We start from the raw sequence: 19,091 nt of genomic DNA, 5'->3' as shown, positions 1-19,091 counted from the left end.
CACTTCACGCTGCTGCACTGCTGATTGGTTGTGCTGCAGAGGACTACCTGTCTGGGTGCCAATGGGAATGGAACACGTCCCAACAAAGCCCGACCTCCCTTTCATTAATCACTTCCTGCTTTGAGAAGGTAATGTGTGCATATTAAAATAGACCCCAAGCCTTTGTTTTATTTCCATCAACTATTAGCAGGTAATACCACAACAGAGAGGCGGTGACATATTGCACAGAGAGGGTAATGCACTGTAGCTAAAATGAATAACCCCAGAATGAGCAGACAGGCAATGTATTAGCTAAGATCTCATTATTCTCCTTCACAGACGCTTCTCCTGCTGGTATGCAGGGGACGAGGTCCCAGATATCAAGAGTTGAAACACTTGACACACAGCCAATTGTCTTCTGATGCCAGCGTTATAACCAGAAAGCCCTTTGACAATATTCCAGAACTATAGAATGCTTTAATGCAGAGCAGGCATCTTTAAGCCTCAAAGAGAGCTGACATGGCGTTTTCACACAACATCCCTCATAATGTGGGTAATTATGAACATGATACATGGGTTCACATAATCAGTCTGACACTTGTGGCATTCATTGTCTGTGATAAAACTTCCTTGATCAATAACCCTCATTTGTCAAGTCAATATTCACAATGAGAACAAAGCTTCCAAAGTATTCATGTGTGAAAGAGCAATGTGTTACATACTGCATTACCAACACAAAGGAACAAGCCAGGGATCGACAAAGCAGGAAGATATTGACCTGGTAGAAGCCGACTGCTCTCAGTAAAATCTACCCAGAGAAGAAGAGTTCAAGTTCCCAGAAGAGACCTTACCACCCATTGCATGTAAACTCAAGAGTTAACATACGCTGTCATGACTTGTGAACTTTAACCTCTGACCCTGCCACTGTGCTATCGCTCCTGCTTTGCTTTGGGGTCTATGATGGGTAACTGTAAAGGACTTAGTGACAACTGCTGATGTAAAAAGCTAGCAAATACATTTGATTGATTGATTGATTGACCCGAGGGTCTAGTAAGAGTACTGACCTGAGGCAGCCAGTGGCATTGCGGAGCACCTGGGAGGAGTGCAAGTGCAGCTTGCGGTCCTCCTGATGGGGCGAGGTGTCCCAGCCCGAGTGGGGGATGATGACAGCATTGGTCAGCACGGCCAGAGCATCCTGGATAATGGGCATCTTCAGGGCATCACACGACGACAGGTTCCACAGCACACCTGAACACAGAACATCAGATAGGATAAGATGTTGACGAACAGTGATTTAACGTGGGAGAATGGTCAGGAGGTATATTGCGCACATGAGAGTGGAAACTGTGCTGAATCGTACAGACTTTGTGAAGAAAAAAAGTTGAATATACCTCCTCTGAAATTGAAATAAGGATAATGTGTGACAACATTTTTCGAAACACTGAAAAGATACGGAAAGATTCTATAAATGTTTAATTACTTGTCATGCATATGTTTACAAAAGAGCATATTGCAGCCCCTAGTTTTGATTTAGTGAGAGGCCGTCGTGATTGTGCAATAAACTGGTCACCTAGGGCTTCATAGATTTGGATAATTTTTTCTGTAATTTCATGTGCAACCAGCCAACCTACCAATTACATTCCAAGCCAGCGGCTTTGGCACAGACTGTATGCGTAACCTACACAGAGACAGGGAGGAAGCTCTCTCTCTGCAGCTGGGCTCTCCTCTCTCCTCTTTAACCACACTGACTACGACTTCAGTCTTCCTCCTCAATCTCGGGTGCTTTGCTGAACACTGAACAGAGGCACTACGTGTCCACAGAGAGTATCTCACATCCCAGTTTACATATGACTTCAACTGAACCTGAATTACAGCAGCTGTATGATGATACCAAAATAACATTCCTCATAATACACTGAACAAAAATATAAACGCAACATGCAACAATTTCAAAATGTTACTGAGTTACAGTTCATATAAGGAAATTCATTAGGCCCTAATCTATGGATTTCACATGACTGGGAATACAGATATGCATATGTTGGTCACAGATACGGGGTGTGGATTAGAAAATCAGTCCGTATCTGATGTGACCACTATTTGCCTCATGCAGCGCGACACATCTCCTTCACATAGAGTTGATCAGGCAGTTGATTGTGGCCTGTAGAATGTTGTCCCACTCCTCTTCAATGGCTGTGCGAAGTTGCTGGATAATGGCAGTAACTGGAACACGCTGTCATACACTTCAATCCAGAGCATCCCAAACATGCTCAATGGGTGACATGTCTGGAGAGTATGCAAGCCATGGAAGAACTGGAACATTTTCAGCTTCCAGGAAATGTGTCCAGATCCTTGTGACATGGGACAGTGTATTATCGTGCTGAAACATGAGGTGATGGCGACGGATGAATGGCATGACAATGGGTCTCAGGATTTCATCACAGTATCTCTGTGCATTGAAATTGTCATCAATAATATGCAATTGTGTTCATTGTCCGTAGCTTAACCTCACCGCCACCATGGGTCATTCGGTTCAAAACGTTGATGTTGCTGATGTCACCCACATGACGCCATACACATTGTCTGCAATCTGCCCGGTACAGTTGAAACCGGGATTCATCCGTGAAGAGCACACTTTCCCAGCGTGCCAGCGGCCATCAAAGGTGAGCATTTGACCAGTTGTTTTCGACGTCGAACTGCAGTCAAGTCAAAACCCTGGTCAGGATGACGAGCATGCAGATGAGCTTCCCTGAGACGATTTCTGACAGTTTGTGCAGAACATCTTGGCTTGTGCAAACCCACAGTTTCATCAGCTGTCTAGGTGGCTGGCGTCAGACAATCCCGTAGGTGAAAAAGCTGGACGTGAAGGTCCTGGGCTGGAATGGTTACATGTGGTCTGCGGTTGTGAGGCCGGTTGGACGTACTGACAAATTCTCTAAAACAACATCGGAGGAGGCTTATGGTAGAGAAATTAACATTCCATTTTCTGGCAACAGCTCTGGAGAGCATTCCTGCAGTTAGCATGCCAATTGCACGCTCCCTCAAAACTTGAGACATCTGTGGCATTGTGTTATGTGACAAAACTGCACATTTTAGAGTGGATTTTTATTGTCCCCGGCACAAAGTGCACCTGTGTAATGATCAGCTTCTTTATATGCCACACCTGTCAAGTGGATTAATTATCTAGGCAAAGGAAAAATGCTCACTAACAGGGATATAAACTATTTTGTGAACAACATTTGAGAGAAATAGGCTTTTAGTGAGTATGGAACATTTTATTTTAGCTCATGAAAAATGGGACAGTTGTGTTTATATTTTTGTTAAGTATAATAAAAAGACAACCGAGTCATGTGTCACCATAAATTGCTTTCAATAGGATGTGGTCGGAACATTGCCATGGATGGTGTTAAGGGGTGAGCAGCCGCTGTCAGCCAAAGGTCGAGATACACACACAGCACAAGAGCTGGCCAATTATCTATAAGAGGAGAGAGGAAGGGGGAGGAGGAGGAAGAGGAGAGGGTCCTTCACTCCACAACACTCCATACCACTGTGATTTGTTGAGAGGGCTCACTCACACACACACACACACACACACACACACACACACACACACACACACACACACACACACACACACACACACACACACACACACACACACACACACACACACACACACACACACACACACACACACACACACACACACACACACACACACACACACACACACACACACACAGAGAGATTGTAATGACCTTGACAGCTGGCCCAACACATTATAATTCTTGTTGACCTTCACCGTGTCATGTCCCTCCCAGGACACTGTAGCATTTATGATTGCAATTACCAGTGATGAGGCAGACAGTCACTCTTCACCCGTTCCTCTCACAACAACAATGTAATTACACAGATCTACTTTCGTCTTATCAGTTATGTTGGGATGTTGTCCTTGTGGTCTGCTCTGCATCTAAATAACTAGCTGCGTTGCTCATAATTAGTGGAGACAGTAATCTTACAGAGAGCATCACTTTACCGCGCTCGGGGCGGCGCACAACATTTCTGTGTTTTCAAAAATGAAAGGGCTGCTGCCTAGAGTGGCGGCAGGCTCGGCGCATAATAACTACCTATAACATATTTTTTTTATTTCGCCTGACAGATGAAAGAGGTTAATTGCCTCAGCCTTACATCATCGGGGAGGAAATGCGGTGCGGGGGGTGCTAGGTGGGGAGCGAGAGCATCATTACATGGGGAGAAAGTGGGCCGTCTGCAGAACTGGACCAAAATTAACTCTACAGGGGGCCGTGGAAGGTGAGGGCACTGTGCAGGTTGTCAAGGTGACGGAAAAGGAATTTGAGGAAGGAGCCTGTGGTTTTGATGTGGTTCAGGTGAGGCAGCCGCCGTGTCGCGAGTCCGCAGTCAAGTGGCAAAGGACTGATTCAGTGCAGATGACGTTCTAATTAAATCAGCCACTCTATAGTGAGCCACCAGGGTACCAAATGTACACGGAGTGTACAGAGCATCTCCGTATGTCTATGAATTGTTGTCTGTAGATGGCTGTACATTTCTACATTTCAATCTCATCCAACTACTCTACTTTTCAATTAATTTACTCCAAGAACTACAGAAGGACAACTTGATTAACCATAATCCAGCACGACCACATCTCATCCACCCCTCCACTAAACTAGACTAATTGCGTCCTGGCTGTGTAAGTGCAGCAACATGGGTCCCTGATGTCACTTGGAGTCCAGGACACAATCCACATCTCTAATCTCAGGAGACAAGAAAGCTGCCATTTAAAAGAGCTTTATTCCCGCTAAATAATCATCTTTAGCTCCCAAGGGGGGTGGTTGCTAGAGCAGCAGAGAAAACAACAACCTGGCTTGGCTTCCTGTGATGTCATAAACCGCCGCTACCGCTTCCCTAAGTAGGGTGCCTCCTGGCAGTCGGTGGCACAGGGAAGGCTGGGAGATGGAGAGAAACGGGTAAATAGTCCCGTTAATCCCTGCCCAGTCACAGGGAGGGGAGAGGAGGCGCAGGCGGTCACTGTGACTCTGATTTAAACAGCCAGAAGAGAAGAAGTGAAGAGGCAGAATTCCTCTGGGCCGGGAAGGTTTTCTGATGCCTGATTAATTTGTGACAGGAGGGACTCTGTGTTCCGTGCGTTGAACTGCTTTCTCATTTATATGGTAATCTCCTTTAAGACAGCACCAGCACAAAGCGTTTATTTCCAACGCATTTCCAGGCTCAGAATCCTCTCTACAGTAAAAAATAAATAATTAAATAATGCCCTCTATAAACATGACTAGGGGATTTAACCTCTCACTTGTTATTGACTAAGTACATTTAGGCAATGTTTCAATTAGAACAGCGCTCCTTTAATAGATAATAGCACCATGCAAGTATTACATCATATTGTATTTAATAAAATATAGGAATTTTCTATCCAGTAAGTCATTTGCGGATATTAGTTTTAACCACTGCTTAACCACCACTAAGGATGTTGATGTGAAAAGTCCCTTTGTGATTCTTCACCACTATAGCCTTCAGTAGTTGTTAGTTATCCAGCTCCCAGTACCAATGTCCTGTTAAATTCAGCTTGTGTATAAACTCTAGATATAAGCATCCAGGTAAAATGCTTAATAACTTTCTATAAGCAGGTATGAGCCTTTATAATGTCATATAGCAAGGCTATGTTATGTCTCTCTTTGTAAAAATGTAGCACCAAACTCTTTTCACCTGTAAGCAGCTCCCTGATCTCCACATCGGTGGTCTTCCTCAGCAGGCGGACCAGGGCTGGGATCCCGCCACAGTTCTTCAGGGCGATCTTGTTGTCATCGTTGGCCTTTCCGTACACCAGGTTTCTCAGAGCTCCACAGGCGCTGCGGTGCACGTCGGTCATCCTGTGATCCAGCAGATCCACCAGCAGCTGGATTCCTCCCTGCCTTCGGATCTGGTGAGAGGAACAGGGAGAGGAGAGAAAAGGAGGACGTTAGTGGATCATAACGAATCGATCAAGACTAGATCAAAATTAATAGATAGACAAAGAACAGTACAAACATGCATGCAATAGTGTAATAGTTTTACAAACTGTCTGCCACAGAAGTCATCTATAGTTTTCAGTATTGACAACAATATCCCTGGAGGCATCCCTATGAATCCTGTTCTTTATTTCACTCAGGTACCTTTCCTCTATAAATCAACTAGAGCCAGATCAGACAGTTCCTTCCTCCCTCATTACTCTAGAGCAGGGGTCCTCAAATCCTACCCTACGAGGTCCGGAGCCTGCTGGTTTTCTGTTCTACCTAATAATGAATTACACTCATCTGGTGTCCCAGGTCTAAATCAGTCCCTGATTAGAGGGGAACAATGAAAAGACTGCAGTGGAAGTGGCTTCGAGGTCCAGAGCTGAGCTTGAGGGCTCTAGAGTCACGTGGCTGCATATTAGTGCTGAACGATTAGTGCTTTTTGAGGTCGGTTCAGTTTCGGTTCGATTATAAAAAATATTGATGTTTTATTATTTACATTAAATGGGCTATGCATTATGTGGGTTGAATGCTGTAACAACATAGAATAAAACAAATAAATAAAAAGTCCCATGATGGTAGTGACTGCCTATTACTGCTTATCACTTAATCATAATTTATTCACATTACTTTACTTTAATAAAATGTTATGCATCTGTTTATTTGATGACTTTATTATTTAATTCCAAATCATCATCTCATCTCTATAGAGCTGCTTCCTATGCTGTCTGACAAAATCACTATTTTCTTCAAAGTAAATAAGCCATAGTTTTATGAATGTTTAATACCAACTATCAATCTCTTAGATCATGTATTTTCAGGTAGAGATACTTTGTGAAGCAACAGCTGCTCTCTATATTACCTCACGATCGATCGTGCATTCTTCTATCTTCCGTAGCACGCGTAAAAGAAACACACACCGGACAAGTAGATACGCAATGGATCATGGTCATTGTAGTTAATTAATATGTTTTCTGCACTAAACTATGTAGAATATTGGCCTGTTGGAAACTACAACTAACTCCCAACTACATGGCAAAGTTTAGACTGGATTGATTTATCTCTAGAAAAACTGCAATGTGTGCATTGAGCTCACAGAAAAAAAACGAACTAAATGGAATTCAAATAATTCAACCAATGTCGGTCAGTTGTTTAAAAATGAAAAAATAACAGACATTTTGGATCATCTGCACACAGACAGACAGACCAAGGAAACACTGTCACAGAGCGACAGAGGACAGAGTGACATATTGACAGAGTGACAGAGGAAGTGAGATAAGACGACCAGGTAGAGTGTCACAAACATACGTACAGACGTGTGCGTACGCACGCACACCAGGGGAGTTGTGCCAACAGTCAGCAGATGTGCTGCTAGGCCCAACAGAATGGATCAGCACTGCTGCTCTTGCTGTCCATCTCAACTCCAATTAAACACAGAGGAGAAAAACCATTACAAATCAGAGCCTGTTTATCTGGGTGCTCTGTTGGCAAAGGTGATAGACACTGGCTCACAAGATTGCAGGCTACATACAGTACATGCTGCCATTATCCAGTGCATGCTGTATATTCCCTTCTGTTTATGAAGACACTGACTTACTATACAAATGTCCCTCCTTCATCTCCATTGCTCTACTGTTACTAAAATAGAGTGCCCATTAAATAGTAATTTCCTTCACACAGCCTTCTGCTCCAAAAATAACCAAGATACTGCTAGGCGAGACAAGGTACCATGATGACACACACAGCTACAGTGCATCGCCTCGCAGTACTATAAATACACGACATGACCAGAAGTATGTGGACACCTGCTTGTCGAAAGTCTCATTCCAAAATCATGGGCATTAATATGGAGTTGTCCCCCTTTCACTGCTAATACTAGATGTGGGAACATCGCTCTGGGGACTTGCTTCCATTCAGCAACAAGAGCATTAGTGAGGTCGGGCACTGATGTTTGGCGGTTAGGCCTGGCTCGCAGTCGGCGTTCCAATTCATCCCGAAGGTGTTCAATGGGGTTGAGGTCAGGGCTCTGTGCAGGCCAGTCAAATTCTCCCACACCAATCTCGACAAACCATTTTTGTATGGACCTCGTGCAAAAGGGCATTGTCATGCTGAAACAGGATAGGGCCTTCCCCAAAGTGTTGCCACAAAGTTGAAAGCACAGAATCGTCTAGAATGACATTGTATGCTGTTGCGTTAAGATTTCCCTTCACTGGAACTAAGTGGCCTAGCCCGAACCATGAAAAACAGCCCCAGACAATTATTCCTCCTCCACCAAACTTTACAGTTGGCACTATGTATTGGGGCAGGTAGCGTTCTCCTGGCTTCCACTAAACCTAGATCCGTCCGTCAGACTGCCAAATGGTGAAGCGTGACTCATCACTCCAGAGAACATGTTTCCACTGCTCCAGAGTCCAATGGTGGCGAGTTTCACACCACTCCAGCCAACGCTTGGCATTGCGCATGGTGATCTTAGGCTTGTGTACGGCTGCTCGGCCATCAAAACCTATTTCATGAAGCTCCCGATGAACAGTTCTTGTGCTGACGTTGCTTCCAGAGGCAATTTGGAACTCAGTAGTGAGTGTTGCAACCGAGGATAAACAATTTTTATCTACAGCACTCGGTGGTCCACAACTGACTAAGCCGTTGTTGCTCCTAGAAGTTTCCACTTCACAATAACAGCATTTACAGTTGACCTGGGCAGCACTAGCAGGGAAGAAATTTGACGAACTGACTTGTTGGAAAGGTGGCATCCTATGACGGGGCCACGTTGAAAGTCACTGAGCTCTTCAGTAAGGCCATTCTTCTGCCAATGTTTGTCTATGGAGATTGCATGGCTGTGTGCTCGATTTCATACACCTGTCAGCAATGAGCTGAAATAGCCGAATCCACTAATTTGAAGGGGTGTCCACATACTTTTATAGTTTTATACTTTTACTTTTTAATTTTTTTTATAGTATACCATTGTATGTGTGTCTATATCTGTGTGTGTGTGCCTATATGTGTGATTGCCAAGGTGTGTGCGTGTATGTGTGTGTGGTGTGTGTGTCTGCCCATGCTGCCTGTGATATATCTGTCTGAGAGAGGCGATGAGATGAGCATCAGCAGTGTTCCAGGAAAAGGTATCCGCTGACCTAATGACTTTCTTCCAATCCCTCCAAGACAGCATCTCACTTGCAACTCATCCCTCCATCTCCACCTCCCCCATCTCACCATCCCTATCTCACCATCCCTCCATCTCACCATCCCTCCACCTCACCATCCCTCCACCTCACCATCCCTCCACCTCACCATCCCTCCACCTCACCATCCCTCCACCTCACCATCCCTCCACCTCACCATCCCTCCACCTCACCCAGCCAACGTCCCCACATATTACACACAGACATGACACCACCAAGCTATCCAACATTAGGGTGAGGAAAGTCAGGTGAGGCAAGATCAGGCAATACTATCTGACCATTAATGTGAGGAGAATTCACAATTCTAGCACCTGGGATAGATCCTGAGCTAGAATTGTGAATTATTCTCGAAAAAGGTTTCACAAAAGGTATAGATTTTAGATGATGTACTGAACATGAAGGTGGAGGCAGACTTTGCTATGTTTCATAAGTTTCAAATGAAACAACAGCTGCCCAGGGCCATCCCACTGACCGATTCTGACTTTTTTTAAGCCCAATGTGTTAGCCACGGATTTAACAACTTTATGGGGCATATACATTTCATAATGTGTAGCAGTGGATGCAGGTGTCGCCGCTAGCACATGGCAGTAGAAATGTATGAGTAGCCATATCGGCCTGGTGCAGGTTACCTCAGACTTGATCTTGTTGTCTCCGAAGCACAGGTGTTGGAGGTAGGCTGCAGCGTTGGACTGGACCGAGGGGAACTGGTGTTGCAGCATCTGAATCACCTCAGGCAGCTCTGGGTCTCTCCAGCCAAACTCCCTGCAGGGGACCACGGGAAACACAGGGATGAATACAGAACAACACTGGATCTGTACAGGCATCTGCATCCTAAATGGCACCCTATTCCCTATTTAGTGCACTACTTTTGACCAGGGCCCATAAGGTAGTGCACCACATAGGGAATAGAGTGCCATTTGGAACTCAGAACAAGCATCGCAATACAGTGCTAAACAAAACACTCACTCACTGTCTATTATACTGCAATCTTCAATCTATCTTTTCAGATGACTGCAATCTGGTGATTACTGTACGTGGTAAATTGCAGAAGCTGTTGCGGTGGTAATTCCTATAAGTGGTGTTTTGGTATAATGTCATTTCTGCATTACAGAAAATAATAAGGCACCTTTTTGTTCTCTCTTTCTTTTGAAGGCCTTTGGTTTGGTTTATTGTGTGTGTAGCAATGTTCATCTATGACTACTAAGTCAGACACTAAGGTTACATTGCATTGAGGTTCATTTACAGAGCAGAAAAACAGTGACACATGACATATGCATTGTCCATTTAAAACAAACATCGGCATGAATAATGAACAACGTAATATGCTTGTTGAGCATGAAAAATCTTGCGTGTGTGTGACATATTTGCCAAACAAACCACCCCCATAGCACATAGCCCCCCTAGTGTGATTTTTTTTTTTTAGTTCTAAGAGATATTCAAATCAAGAACGAGGCTTGTTTTCTATTCCCACAAGTTCTGAATTAAATCATTCACTAGAGAATGATAAAGGCTAGAACTGAATCCCTACTCTTGGCGAATGAGAGATACTTTCATCCAGCATTATCCTCTGGCGATGCGAGCGATGGTGCTTTAGTGCGTTAGCCTGAGGCTAGCTATGGACTGTCAGAGCACCCTGTCATCCCCCTGACCACCGTGTTACCCCACTACCACACCTCTCTTATCGGCACACCTACAGAGACAGACAGACAAAGAGGGAGAGACAGAGAGAGAAAGAGAGAGAGAGACACACACTGGTGCAAAGGCAGCACCCTCCCTGTACACACCTTCCAGCACCTGTCCAACCTCTAACCATCACAGCTGTCTGCAATCAGGCCTTTTAGTTTGTCAGTTAGTTCTCTCACTGACAACACAGATGCCCCAGTTCTGGCTTCTCAACTCCACATGTCACCGGCTCTCAAAGACCGAGAATCAATTGCATTAACGAGTGGGTTCACGTAAGAGAGAAAGAGAGAGAGAGAGAGTTTTGATGAGGGAGAGACATGTGCGATAGAGAGAGAGAGAGAGAGAGAGAGAGAGAGAGAGAGAGAGAGGAGGGGAAAGAGAGGAAGAGAAATGTGAGAAGGAGGGAGATGAGGGGGGAATATAGAGATGTGAGAGAGAAGGAGAGATGTGTGAGGGAGCGAGAGAGAAAGCAAGCGAGAGACAGGGTGTGAGAGAGATGAAAACTAGGAACAGAGAGCTAATTCTGATCCAAAAGGCTTGGAAGCTGCGGAGCCGCCACAGTCAGTGATGTACACACTACGACGGGTAAGAGCCTCAGGAACATTTCATCTCCTCACAATCCTTCTCCCAGCAATACCAACCACTACTAATGTGAGAAAGGGAGAAATGGAAGAAGCCACGACCATTTACAAAGAAAGAGAAATGTTCACTTTCAAAAAGGTCAACGGAGTGATGGGGGTCTAGTTGGGATTCTCTCTGACCTCAATCACATAAAACAAAACCCAGATAAATAAAACACCAGGGAGCCCAGCTCTCAACGTCTCTTCTGAGCCTCTTCAGAAATGTCACAATGAAAGTGGTGTTTCAAACGGTAGGGGAGCAGTGTACCAACCAAACACTGTGGAATATCATTCCATTTCCAGAATACATGGTCAGTTGTGAAGACTCCCTGCACCCTTCTACCAAGCATCTTAACCCCACACTAGTGGGCACTGGGCATGCGCAGTACAGTTCCGGCATTAGCTAGGCTCCACTGTTACCCAACTGAGCACTTATTGTTGAGTGATTGGAGCTGACTGGTGTGCAGTCGTCAGAAATGATCGCCCGTGAATATAATTCATCAAAGGGAATGAATGCAGAGGAGCGGGGAGGGATTGAGATCCTTTTGTTTCAAAAAATTGACCAATGGGAGAAAGTACGTTTAAAAAGTTGATTTTTTTTCTCCTCTCATCGCTGATGATTATGAAGCTTGATCACATACTCTGTGGTGTGTCCCTGTGAGGCATGGTTGCATTAGCAAACACTTTCATCCATAGCCATATTCATCTGTCTATTAACCAGTGGTGTAAAGTATTTACAGTACATTCAGAAAGTATTCAGACCCCTTGATGTTTTCCACGTTTTGTTACATTACTGTAACGCCTGTCGTCGGAAGGAGAGGACCAAAGCGCAGCGTGAAAAGTGTTCATGATTTTTTTATCATCAAAAAACACTCGAACAAAGTAACAAAACGAAAGCGAACAGTTCTGTCAGGTAACAGAGACTAAACAGAAAATAACTACCCACAAACACAGGTGGGAAGAAAGGCTGCCTAAGTATGATCCCCAATCAGAGACAACGATAGACAACTGCCTCTGATTGGGAACCATACTCGGCAAAAAAAAGAAATAGACAACATAGAATGCCCACCCCAAATCACACCCTGACCTAACCAAATAGAGAAATAAAAAGGCTCTCTAAGGTCAGGGCATGACAATTACAGCCTTATTCTAAAATTGATTAAATTGTTTTTTTTTCCTCCTTGTCAATCTACACACGATACCCCATAATGACAAAGCAAAAACAGATTATTTTAAATGTTGAAAAATGTATTAAAAATAAAATAATAAAATATCACATTTACATAAGTATTCAGTCCCTTTACTCAGTACTTTGTTGAAGCACCTTTGACAGTGATTAAAGCCTCAAGTCTTCTTGGTTATGACACTACAAGCTTGGCACAGCTGTATTTTGGGAGTTTCTCCCATTTTTCTCTGCAGATCCTCTCAAGCTCTGTCAGGTTGGATGGGAAGCGTTGCTGCTCCAGAGATGTTTGATCGGGTTCAAGTTCTGGCTCTGACTGGGCTACTCAAGGACATTCAGAAACCTGTCCCGAAGCCACTCCTGCGTTGTCTTGGCTGTGTGCTTAGCGTTGTTGTCCTGTTGGAAGGTGAACCTTCACCCCAGGCTGAGGTCCTGAGCGCTCTGGAGCATGTATTCATCAAATAAAATAAAATGTTATTTGTCACATACACATGGTTAGCAGATGTTAATGTGAGTGTAGTGAAATGCTTCTGCTTCTAGTTCCCGACAGTGCAGTAATATCTAACAAGTAATCTAACAATTCCCCAACAACAACCTAATACACACAAATCTAAAGGGGTGAATGAGAATATGTACATGCAAGTATATGGATGAGCGATGGTTGAGCGACATAGGCAAGGTGCAATAGATGGTATTAAAATACAGTGTATACATGTGATATGAGTAATGTAAGATATGTAAACATTATTAAATTGGCAATATTTAGAGTGGCATTGTATAAAGTGAAAAGTGATCCATTTATTAAAGTGGTCAGTGATTGGGTATTAATTGTAGGCGGCAGCCTCTCTGAGGTAGTGATGGCTGTTTAGCAGTCTGATGGCATTGAGATAGAAGCTGTTTTTCAGTCTCTCGGGCCCAGCTTTGTTGCACCTGTACTGACCTCACCTTCTGGATGGTAGCGGTGTGAATAGGCAAATGCTCGGGTGGTTGATGTCCTTGATGATCTTTTTGGCCTTCCTGTGAAGGCGTTGTAGGTGTCATGGAGGGCGGTGCAGTTGCAGTACCAGGCTGAGATACAGTATGCACTCAATTGTCCATCTGTAAAAGTTTGTCAGGGTTTTAAGTGACAAGCCAAATTTCTCCAGCCTCTTGAGGTTGAAGAGGCGCTGTTTGCCCCTTCTTCACCACACTGTCTGTGTGGGTGGACCATTTCAGTTTCTCCACTGCTATCCCTTCAATGTGGATAGGGGGGTGCTTCGTCGGTTGTTTCCTTAAGTCCACGATCATCTCCTTTGTTTTGTTGACGTTGAGCGAGAGGTTGTTTTCCTGACACCACACTCCGAGTGCCCTCACCTCCTCCCTGTAGGCTGTCTCGTCGTTATTGGTAATCAAGCCCACTACTGTTGTGTCGTCTGCAAAATTCATGATTGAGTTGGAGGCGTGCATGGCTACGCAAACATGGGTGAACAGGGAGTACAGGAGGGGGCTAAGCACGCACCCTTGTGGGGCCCCAGTGTTGGGGGTCATCACCACCTGGGGGTGGCCCGTCAACAAGTCCAGGACCCAATTGCTCAGGGCAGGGTTGAGACCCAGGGCCTCCAGCTTGATGATGAGCTTGGGTACTATGGTGTTGAATGCTGAGCTGTAGTCAATGAACAGCTTTCTACATAGGTATTCCTCTTGTGCAGATTGGATAGGGCAGTGTGCAGTGTGATGGCAATTGCGTCGTCTGTGGACCTGTTGGAGCGGTAGGCAAACTGAAGTGGGTCTAAGGTGGAGGTGATATGATCTTTGACTAGTTTCTCAAAGCACTTCATGACAGAAGTGAGTGATTTAGGTAGTCATTTAGTTCTGTTATCTTTGCCTTCTTGGGTACAGGAACAATGGTAGCCATCTTGAAACATGTGGGGACAACAGACTGAGATAGGGAGCGATTGAATATGTCCGTAAACACCCCAGCCAGCTGCTCTGTGCATGCGCTGAGGACACGGCTAGGGATGCCGTCTGAGCCAGCAGCTTTGCGAGGGTTAACACGTTTAAATGTTTTACTCACGTCAGCCACGGAGAGGGAGGGGGGGGGGGGGCAGTCCTTGTTAGCGGGCCACGACGGTGGCACTGTATAATCACCAAAGCGGGCAAAGAAGGTGTTTAGTTCTCTGCAATCGTGACATCGGTGTCCATTACGTGTCTGGATTTCTTTTTGTAGTCCGTGATTTCCTGTAGACCCTGCAACATATGTCTTGTGTTTGAGCCGTTGAATTGCGACTCCACCTTGTCCCTGTACTGGAATTTTGCTTGTTTGATTGCCTTGCGGAGGGAATAACTACACTGTTTATATTCAGACATATATCCACACCTCTTTCCATGGTTAAATGCGGTGGATCGCGCTTTCAGTTTTGTGCGAATGCCGCCATCCATTCACGGTTTCTGGTTAGGGTAGGTTTTAATAGTCACAGTGGGTACAACATCTCCAATGCACTTCTTTATAAACGCACTCATAGAGTCAGCGTATTGGTGGATGTTGTTCTCAGAAGCTGACCGGAACATATTGATCTAAACAATCTTGAAGCGTGGCTTCCGATTTGTCGGACCCGAGTTGAATGGTTGTTGTCACTTGTACATCCTGTTTGAGTTTCTGCCTTTAAGACGGAAGGAGCAAGATCGCTTCATGGTCGGATTTGCCAAAGGGAGGACGGGGGAGGGCTTTGTATGCATCGCGGATTTTAGAGTAGCAGTGGTCGAGGGTATTGCGCATGCGGGTAGCACAATAAATATGCTGGTAGAATTTAGGCAGCCTTGATCTCAAATTTGCTTTGTTAAAATTCCCAGCTACAATAAATGCAGCCTCAGGATGTATGGTGTCCAGTTTGCATATAGTCCAGTGAAGTTCCTTGATGGCAGTCTTGGTGTCTGCTTGAGGGGGAATGTACACAGCTGTCACTATAACTGATAAGAATTATCTTGGTAGGTAAAATGGCCGGCATTTGATTGTAAGAAATTCTAGATCGGGTGAGCAGAAGGACTTGAGTTCCTGTGTGTTGTTATGATTACACCATGAGTCGTTAATCATAAAGCATACACCCCCTCCCATCCTCTTCCCAGAGAGGTGTTTATCTCTGTCGGCGCGATGCATGGAGAAGCCCGGTGGCTCTCTGGAATGCAACCCTTGCTCGAATTTCAGATACCTTGTTGTCAAGAGACTGGACATTGGCTAGTAGTATACTCTGGAGCGGTGGGCGTTGTGCATGTCTACGGAGCCTGGCCAGGTGGCCGCTTCGTCTGCCCCTTCTGTGCCATCGTTGTTTTGGATCGACTACTGGAATTAGATCCATTGTCCTGGGTGGAGGTCCGAACAAAGGATCAACTTCGGGAAAGTCATATTCCTGGTCATAATGTTGATAAGTTGATGTTGTTCTTATATCCAATAGTTCTTCCCGGCTGTATATAATAAGACTTAAGATTTCCTGGGGTAACAATGTAAGAAATAATACATAAAAAAAACAAAATACTGCATAGTTTCCTAAGAACTCGAAGTGAGGCGACCATCTCTGCCTGCACCATCATCAGTTGTGGATCTGTCTGTACTTTGCTCCATTCATCTTTCCCTCAATCCTGACTAGTCTCCCAGTCCCTACCTCTGAAAAACATATCCACAGCATGATGTTGCACCACCATACTTCACCGTAGGGATGGTGCCAAGTTTCCTCCAGACGTGACACTTGGCATGCAGGTTCAGTCTTGGTTTCATCAGACCAGAGAATCTTGTTGCTCATGGTCTGAGAGTCCTTTAGGTGCTTTTAGGTAAACTCCAAGCGGGATGTCATGTGCTTTTTACTGAGGAGTGGCTTCCGTCTGGTCACTCCTTGATTGGTGGTGCTGCAGAGATGGTTGTCCTTCTGGAATGTTCTCCAATCTCCACAGAGGAACACTGGAGCTCTATCAGAGTGACCATCGGGTTCTTGGTCACCTCCCCGATCAAGGCCCTTCTCCCCCGATTGCTCAGTTTGCCTAGGCGGCCAGCTCTAGGAAGAGTCTTGGTGGTTCTAAACTTCTTCTATTTAAGAATGATGGAGGCCACTGTGTTCTTATGGACCTTCAATGCTGCAGAATTTTTTTGGTACCCCTCCCCAGATCTGTGCCTCGTCACAATCCTGTCTCGGAGCTCTACGGACAATTCCTTCGACCTCATGGCTTGGTTTTTGCTCTGACATGCACTGTCAACTGTGGGACCTCATATAGACAGGTGTGTGCCTTTCCAAATCTTGTCCAATCAATTACATTTACCACAGACGGACTGCAATGAAGTTGTAGAAACATCTCAATGATGATCAACGGAAACAGGATGCACCTCAGCTCAATTTCAAGTCTCAAAAGTGTCTGAATACTTAGGTAAGTAAGGTATTTCTGTTTTTGTTATTTTATATATTTGCTAAAATTTATAAAAACCTGTTTTTGCTTTGTCATGATGGAGTATTGTGTGTAGATTGATGAGGATGTTTTTTAAAAATCCATTTTAGAATAAGACTGTAAACATAACAAAATGTGGAAAAAGTCAAGGTCTCTGAATACTTTCTGAATGCACTGTAAGTAAAAATACTTTAAAGTACTAATTAAACCTGTACTTGACTATTTATATTTTGTCAACTTGTATTTTTACTCCACCACATTGCTAAAGAAAGTGGTGGTCCAATTCACACACTTATCAAGAGAAAATCCCTCGTAATCCCTACTGCCTCTGATCTGGCGTACTCACTAAACACACATGCTTCATTTGTAAATTATGTCTGAGTGTTGGAGTGTGCCCTTGACTCTCTGTAAATTTAAAACAACTTGAAAATCGTGCCATCTGGTTTGCCTTATATAAGGAATTTGAAATAATCTATACTTTTACTCTCGGCACAATTTGGTGTAAGCATTTAGAAAGCCTCGGTTTCCCATCACTAGTGCATAGCACTGGGATTGAACACATGACCCTCGGAGCCGAAGCCTGCGGCATAAACTTTATACTAACTTTATCCACAATTATATATTTCCTTTTGTGCAACCCGAGCCGTTTCTTCTATCCAGATGTTCCATTGCCTGTGTTTCCTTCCTCTCTGGCAACTGAGTTATGAAGGACGCCTGTATCTTCGTAGTGACTGGGTGTATTGATACACCATCCAAACTGTAATTAATAACTTCACCATGCTCAAAAGGATATTTAATGTCTGCTTTTTCTTTTTACTCATCTAACAATAGATGTCCTTCTTTGCAAGGCATTGGAAAACATCCCTGGTCTTTGTGGTTGAATCCGTGTTTGAAATTCACTGCTTGACTGAGGGACCTTTAACCAAATAGTTTTAGACTTTTACTCAAGTAGTATTTTACTAAGTGACTTTCACTATTACTTGAGTCATTTTCTATTATGGAATCTATACTTTTACTCAAGGTTGACAATTGGGTACTTTTTCCACCACTACTATTAACTAGCTATTGTCTGCTATGTACAGTACTATAATGATGATTACGTCTGTGCATATGAGCGTTTGTAGACCAAATACAACTTAATAAAAAATGATCTAAAGAGGATTTAACCTTGCATAAGTCACATATGGGTTAATTGGGCAATCGAAATGCTCAAAGAGTTTGTGCAAACTGCTGTATGTTTAATCATATCCAATTAGGAAGTAGGTCACTCGCTCAAACATCGCCTAGAGTCATTACAGTACTGTATTGTACATAGGGTTTTAAGTTCTTAAAGAGGCAATCTGCGAGTGATACATCAATTTTAGGACTTTTGTATGAAAATACATGAGAGAAAAAAGAAGAAACACGCAAACTGCTCTGGCTAAAATCACTGCTCTTTATTAAGCTTTATGTATCGGCATCGAGGCCTTTGTCAGCTTTTTCATTTTTTCAGCTTTCTTCACTTTGTCATTTTGGGGGTATTGTGTGTAGATGGGTGAGGAAAATAAATAAATGTAATCCATTTTGAATTCAGGCTAGGACACAACAAAATGTGGAACAATACAAAGGGTATGAATACTTTCTGAAGGCACTATAGTGCACTTCATTTGACCAGAGTCCTAGGCATTATGTGTCGGGGGGCTAGGGTCAGTTTGTTATATCTGGAGTACTTCTCCTGTCTTATCCGGTGTCCTGTGTGAATTTAAGTATGCTCTCTCTAATTCTCTCTTTCTTTCTCTCTCTCAGAGGACCTGAGCCCTAGGACCATACCTCAGGACTACCTGGCATGATGACTCCTTGCTGTCCCCAGTCCACCTGGCCGTGCTGCTGCTCCAGTTTCAACTGTTCTGCCTGTGATTATTATTATTTGACCATGCTGGTCATTAATGAACATTTGAACATCTTGGCCATGTTCCGTTATAATCTCCACCCGGCACAGCCAGACGAGGACTGGCCACCCCACATAGCCTGG

At 44.1% G+C, this 19,091-nt stretch overlaps 1 protein-coding gene across 25 annotated transcripts in view; it reads right to left on the bottom strand.

The window, feature by feature from the left end:
- The window catches only part of ctnnd2b (catenin delta 2b), a 107,463-nt gene that overhangs the window by 25,643 nt on the left and 62,729 nt on the right, over positions 1-19,091 (bottom strand). For all 25 annotated transcript variants that reach the window (XM_090225593.1, XM_090225589.1, XM_090225583.1 and 22 more), the window contains 3 exons: positions 9,817-9,949; positions 5,722-5,935; positions 1,044-1,227 (listed from right to left, as the gene is read on the bottom strand). In XM_090225593.1, the coding sequence (XP_090081719.1) occupies positions 1,044-1,227; positions 5,722-5,935; positions 9,817-9,949 (531 nt within the window). The remainder of the gene's footprint in view (positions 1-1,043; positions 1,228-5,721; positions 5,936-9,816; positions 9,950-19,091) is intronic.

This window comes from Oncorhynchus mykiss, chromosome 28, assembly GCF_057628025.1.
Source record: "Oncorhynchus mykiss isolate SJ-2025 chromosome 28, ASM5762802v1, whole genome shotgun sequence".
NCBI lineage: Eukaryota > Metazoa > Chordata > Actinopteri > Salmoniformes > Salmonidae > Oncorhynchus > Oncorhynchus mykiss.
Note: the sequence above shows the minus strand (reverse complement) of the source record. Positions and strands in the feature narration are given on the sequence as shown.